Genomic DNA, 6,196 nt, shown 5'->3' on the forward strand with positions numbered 1-6,196 from the left:
GCTCCCCAGTTTGGGAAGTTCTCAGCTAGTATTTCTTTGAACAAGCTTTCTGCCCCGTTCACCTTCTCTTCTCCCTCTGGGATACCTATAATCCTTATATTGCATCTCCTAATTGAGTTGGGTATTTCTTGGAGAGTTTCTTCATTTCTTTTTAGTCTTAGTTTTGCTCCTCCTCTATCTGAAGTATTTCTATATTCCTATCCTCCAAATTACTAATTCTGTCCTCCATATTATCAGCCCTACTGTTCAGTGAGTCTAGATTTTTCTTCACCTCTTCTATTGTGTTTTTCATTTCCAACAATTCTGATTGGTTCTTCTTTATATTTGCAAGTCCTTTTGTGCTGTAGCTCCTGATCTTGTTGAGTTGTCTATCTGTATTCTCTTTTAACTCATTGACTTTTTTAGTGATAGCTATATTGAATTCTTTGTCATGTAGGTTACAGATTTCTGTGTCTTAGGGATTGTTTTCTGGGTACTTGTCATTTTCCTTCTGTTCTGGAGATTTAATTTTTTTTCATATTGCTTGACGGCATGGATTTGTGCCTTCGCATAGAGATAGAGATCGGTTACTGCTTCCACTTGTTGCCACTGGGGGAGAGGGTGCAGCAGCTGTGTAATCCCACACCAACTAGGATCCCTGTCAGGTGTTCCTGACCAAGGCTGGGCACCTCCTTGGGCTCACAGTGGCCCTGTGAGGTATCCCGTCAGCTGTGGGAACAATCACAAGGGGGCTTCAGGTTGTTGGTGCCTGCTCTCACAGACCCACCTAGACACACTCCCTCCTTAGGGTCTGCAGTGGTGTTATGGGCTTTCACAGCAGCTGGGAGCTGACTCGCCTAGATTCACAGCTCTGCCACTGTCTGATCCTTCAGGATCTCACTTGCCCACTCTGGGCCACAGCAGAGCTATGGGCATCTAATGCAGCCAGTGGTTAGCACACCCAGCCATGCCACTTCTGCTCTTTGGTTGCCTGGCCTTTGTGGTTGGTGGGCAGGGCTTCTTCACTAGGGCTGATCAGAAGCTCTCCTTGTGGCTGGTGTGGGACCATGGATTTCCCCCTCGGACCAAGAAGCAGTTACACTGGGGCTCTGGATTGTCACAGCCTGCTAGTGCAGTCCTGCTGGATCTCACTTGCCCCCTCTGGGCTGCAGCAGGGCTGTGGGTGTTTAATGCAGCCAGCGGGTAGCTCACCTGGCTGAGCCACTTCTGCCCCAGCACCTCCCAGCTTTTGTGTTTGTTGGGCAGAGCCTCTCCACTAGGGCCAACCAGAGAATGTCCCTGTGGCTGCTGTGGGATCATGGATTTTCCCCTGGACTAAGGAGCAATCACTGGGTCTTAGGGCTGTAGTCACCCATTTCCACAGTCGTGCTGCCGATGCACACGCCGCCCCCCCCCCCCCACCTCAGTGCCATGGCAATGCTATAAGTGTGTCAGCTAGGAGAGTCACTTGCTGGTACTAGGCTCTCTAGAGGCCTGGAGAGTTTTCCTCTATCTCCACCTCCTCCCTGGGGGTAGCCCATCCACCTTCCAATGTATAGCAGGGTGGGTCTCTCAGGCGTCCTGAGGTGCTGTGGGAGTATCCTCTATTGATCAGTGAATGTTCAATTAGTTGTAGTTTGAAGGGCGAGAGACAAAGAAAACTGCTCACTCCACCATGTTGCTGACATCTTCTAATTTTTAGTAGTTTTAATCACAAATATTAATTTGAATTTCAACCCTTAGAAACCTTAATTTTTAGTGAAAACTAAGAAACAAGCAATTATGAACTGTATTTTACATTATCATTCTTTGGCTTGGCAAGTTTATAAATACTTTTTATAATTTCTAGAAACATGCTACTCCATAGTACAATCTTTTTAATAAAACACAAGACATGCTTACTGATAGACCCAAATATCTTTTGGTTTCTCTGTAATATGAAGCCAAAAGTAGATAAACCTGTATTTTGTAATAAATGTCTAATATTTTAGCTTATTTGGAAATGGCTTAGATACTCAATAAATTTCTATTATTTAACTTAATTTAACAAAGCTGTAAGGTTTAAAGTTACCAAAAAGTTTTGAAGCTATTTTAAGTACATACACCATCAACACAGAATTATTGTCAAAAAGTTCACCCAAAAACTTTCATCTTATTCATACGTATTTATTTTACTTATTTCCAAGAATTATGTTTAGATGACTCATGAAAAATTCATTAGACAAAATTACCTTATCATTTTAAGTTGTTATTTTTCTGACAACTTTGTAACATAGATAACATGAGCTTATTCGACCAGTAAACCCAGGCTACTTGTCTGCATCATATTCAATGCTGATAACTCTGAGGACATGCCTATTTTAATTAAGCCAACAAACTTAAACAAGCTTTTGTTTACCAAAGATCACTTTATATCACATTAACTTGAAAGACATTTGGGTTAGGTTCTATTACATTTAGAAATAATTTATATAAATGATTACTTTAAGCCAGTTAAATAGAGCTTTTAATTTGGCCATACCATGCAGAGGTAGAAAAATATCTCACATTGTATAGGTTTGGGCAACCCTATTGACTTTCATTAGCATGTTTAATTAACAGTGTCTGAAGGGGAGATTTATATGCTGTCTTACAATATCAATACTGGGGTAATGTTTCCCTCAATGAGAAACAATGTCTATCCCCACAATACAATTTATAATACAATCATGCAAAAGAGATATAATCACTTAATTCCATAAACTCTTATACCCTAATCATAGCTTTCATTAGGACTTCATCAACAAGTTTGGGTCTTATAATATTAGATATGGGAAGCATTCCTAGTCAGACATAAGGTCTACTTTCAAAAAAAAACCACTCAGGTAAAGTTGATATAACCTCTTCATATAACATTAGCTCAAATATTCCAATGCCATAAACCCTTATACCTTTATGTTTTTTTGAATCTAATTGTAGCCTGAATCAGGGTGTTAAGCCTAGTCATTAGTTTTTTTGTATTTTATTTTTAATTTTATCTTATATAGTTACCAATAAAACAATTATGATGAGAGCTCTCTAAAAATTTTTCCAATTTATAAGTTTTTCCAATTTAAATGATTCATTCTCTGCCCATTGACAAGTAGGATATTAATAGTAACTCATTCCAATAAGCCTTTTATGGCATAACCATGAATGCAAAAAGAGAGTGCAAAAGAAGTGGTCCCCATAAGATCCAGACAGTTCCCCTAAAAATAGTCTAAGAAAGCAAAGGCCTTCATTGCACACGCGGAGTGCACTAACAAACAATGATGGTTGAGATGACAAAGGCCCTTATGGACTGGGACCCCATATGACAAACTGCCCTGAGAGCTGACACAGCCAGAAAAAGAAACTGCGTCTTGGAACCCCAGTCTATTTGACTGGCTGCAAAAATGCATGCCAGTATGTGCACCCTCTGGATGGCAGAGACCACAGAGGTCACATAGCCAAGCTATCAAGACATAGAACCAGACAAAAGAAGAAAAATCTCATGACAAATGACACAAAGACAGAGACAAGGAAAAATAGTAATCATCTCTAGGAGGAGAAACATCAATAAACCAATGAGTACTCAAACCAAATTTCCCAGAGTCATTGAGACCAAGAAGATAGCTTCACCAATATTTTCTCCTGCTGGTCTAAATTTAGAAAGGGAGAAAATAATCACTACTCTCACTTCCATTGCACCCTTCTGGCAGAGATCCTGGAGACTGATGTGGTAAGAACCCTTACCTCTGCTGGCTCTCTCAGCGGCAGTAGTCCCAGATTGAGCAGTGTCCAGCCAGTTTTCTCCCATCCTTGCTGCCAAACTGTAGGGGAGGAAGACAATTCCTCTACCCTCTAGGTCTTTCTGGCTTGTCTAATAATCAAACTGACATAAGACAGAGTAACAAGAGAAACTCAAAGTTTAATGACATCTACACACGGGAGAGACCCAGGAAAACTGAGTAACTTGCCAAAACGGCAGAAGCCACCACACCGTCTTACCGTCTTCAGCTAAAGACAAAGGAGGATGTTGGGGGTAATGGTTTGGGACTTCAAATGGGAGGAAGACAATTTACATGGAGATGGAAAAGCAAATGTTTGATAAGACGCTTGCTTGGCCATCCATAGACAATGTGACGCAAGTGACACGGAACTTTGATAAAAATGGGCTTAGCAAAGATCCTCCCAGTCTAATGACCTGTCTTAGGAGAGGTCTTTTATCTTAAATTCTTTTAGGCAGTTGGGGGAAGGTCAAACTTCTGTCACAGTCTTTTGTCCTTAAAAATAATCAAGCCAAGGAGACACATTTTGGGGTGGCAAATTCTCATCCCCTGCGCTAGCAAGACTATGAAACATCTCCGGCAAAGGAAGGATTTCAGCGCCTGCAGAGCTGCTTTTCAACCGTGGCACGTCACATCACTCATCTCCCCACCAAAATCACCACTCAGCCCAGCCTCACAAGCAGGAGGATCAGTTCCCCACATCCCACTAGGAAGCTCGCCAAGGTGGAGGGCGAATACAGCCCCTGATCTCAGACTCACAAGGCTAGCGTAGGGTCAGGAGGGGCGACCCTGGCAGACGTGCGAGACCTTTGCGCGGCGGAGCTTTACGGTAATTCTGCGCTGCGGCCCCGGTCTCGTGCGCAGGCGCGGAGCCGTTGCCGGCGGAGCGGTGGCGAGCCAAGCGGCTACCCTAACGGGCTCGCTGAGGGGCTGGAGCGTGTGGGTTCGGAGGCCGGCGGGGCGGCCTGACCCAGCCTGAAGCCCCGGCGGCCGCCACCTCTGGGGTCCTGGGTAAGCCGATGGCCCTGCCGAGCAGCCACCCGGGAAGCACCCTCCCGGTGCTGGGGATTCGAGGGCGCAGGGCGCTGATGAGGTCCAGCCCTGAAGCCGTCCCGGGCCCCCCTGCGGGGGACAGCGGAGAGAGCGGGTGACACCTCCTTGGGGAAACCGAGGCCCGACGTGGAGCCCGGGAGGAGGGCTGGAGCGCTGGCTCCGGGCGCCACCCCCTCCCGTCCTCGGCCAGTGGCTCAGCACAGGACGGGAGCTGGGGTTCTCCGGGGAAACTGAGGCCCGATGGCAGTCCAGAGGAGGCGGCGTGGGCTCTGGGTCCTGGAAACCCCCCCCCCCTCCCCCACGAGGTGAGGGGGCGGGACATGCAAGACAGCAGGGGGAGCGTTCTGGGCTTTTACTGCAAGGTTCAAACCCAGCTGCCTCATTCCTCCCTCCCGCCTTGGTCTCAGGAGGCTGCCAGAGGCTGTAAACCCTGCCTCCCTCCCAGAGCGGATGGAGCAGAAACTTTTATCGAACTCAAACAGGTTTTTTAACTGGCCGCACAGGAGGGCCGATAACTGGAACGTCAGGCTTGTGGCAAGGCAAGAGGGTTGTTATCGAAAGGCAGCCAGACATGGAGAGGGACTTAAAACTCAAATCCACCTTCTGGAAGGGAAGAAGGTAGGGGTTCTTATTTGGGGTTTTAGGGTGGGGTGGGGGAGCATGTGCCTTGCTGGCTGGTGCGTTCCCACCAGCCTGCTTTTGGCTTTGAATGCTGAATTTCTATTCCCTTGATTGTACTTTTCTGGTTAGTTTTCATCTTCTGCCTGCATTTGGCCTTGTGAGGCTGCATCTTGACGTTTGGTCCGTGACTTCTTGGGAGAAACAGCTCACTTGTGTATACTACCCTGGGGGGTAGGAAGGTGCTCTGGCCTTTTCCTGCCAAGTTCAAACCCAGCTGCCTCTTTCCCCCGTCCCCCTGTGCCAGGAGACTGCCTGAGGCTGTCAACTCTGCATCCCCTGCCTGAGCAGAAACTGGACCTTGTCCCTAGCAGAATCTCTGGAGGAGATGATGCCTGTTGCAATTTCCTTGGGCCCATTTGCAGTAAGGCTTTTGTCTCCCTGATCCCTAGGATCCGTTCGCATGAATCCCGTCCTGGTGGTCCATGGCGGGGCAGTCAGGATTGTTGACAAGGACCGGAAAGAGCGGGTGCGGCAGGGCATCATCAGAGCCGCCACCGTGGGTTACAACATCCTCAGGGAGGGAGGGAGCGCAGTTGACGCCGTGGAAAGTGCTGTGACCGTCCTGGAAGATGATCCCGAGTTCAACGCAGGTAAATTTGCCCTGCAACTAGTAAATGATGCCTGATCGGGTTAAGCTTCTCCCTGAAAGGAAATAAAATCTTTCGAAAGTGTCACTGAATCTCATTAGCTTTGTG

The 6,196-nt window shown here is 46.6% G+C and overlaps 1 protein-coding gene across 1 annotated transcript in view; it reads left to right on the forward strand.

Moving 5' to 3' along the window:
* Window positions 1-4,684: 4,684 nt before the first annotated feature.
* ASRGL1 (asparaginase and isoaspartyl peptidase 1) overlaps window positions 4,685-6,196 on the forward strand; it is a 12,059-nt gene continuing 10,547 nt past the window's right edge. Inside the window, exons 1-2 of the mRNA XM_046644747.1 lie at window positions 4,685-5,438; window positions 5,891-6,091. Coding sequence (XP_046500703.1) covers window positions 5,902-6,091 — 190 coding nt within the window. The 5' untranslated portion in view covers window positions 4,685-5,438; window positions 5,891-5,901. The remainder of the gene's footprint in view (window positions 5,439-5,890; window positions 6,092-6,196) is intronic.

The sequence above is a fragment of the Equus quagga genome, chromosome 17 (assembly GCF_021613505.1).
Source record: "Equus quagga isolate Etosha38 chromosome 17, UCLA_HA_Equagga_1.0, whole genome shotgun sequence".
Lineage (NCBI taxonomy): Eukaryota > Metazoa > Chordata > Mammalia > Perissodactyla > Equidae > Equus > Equus quagga.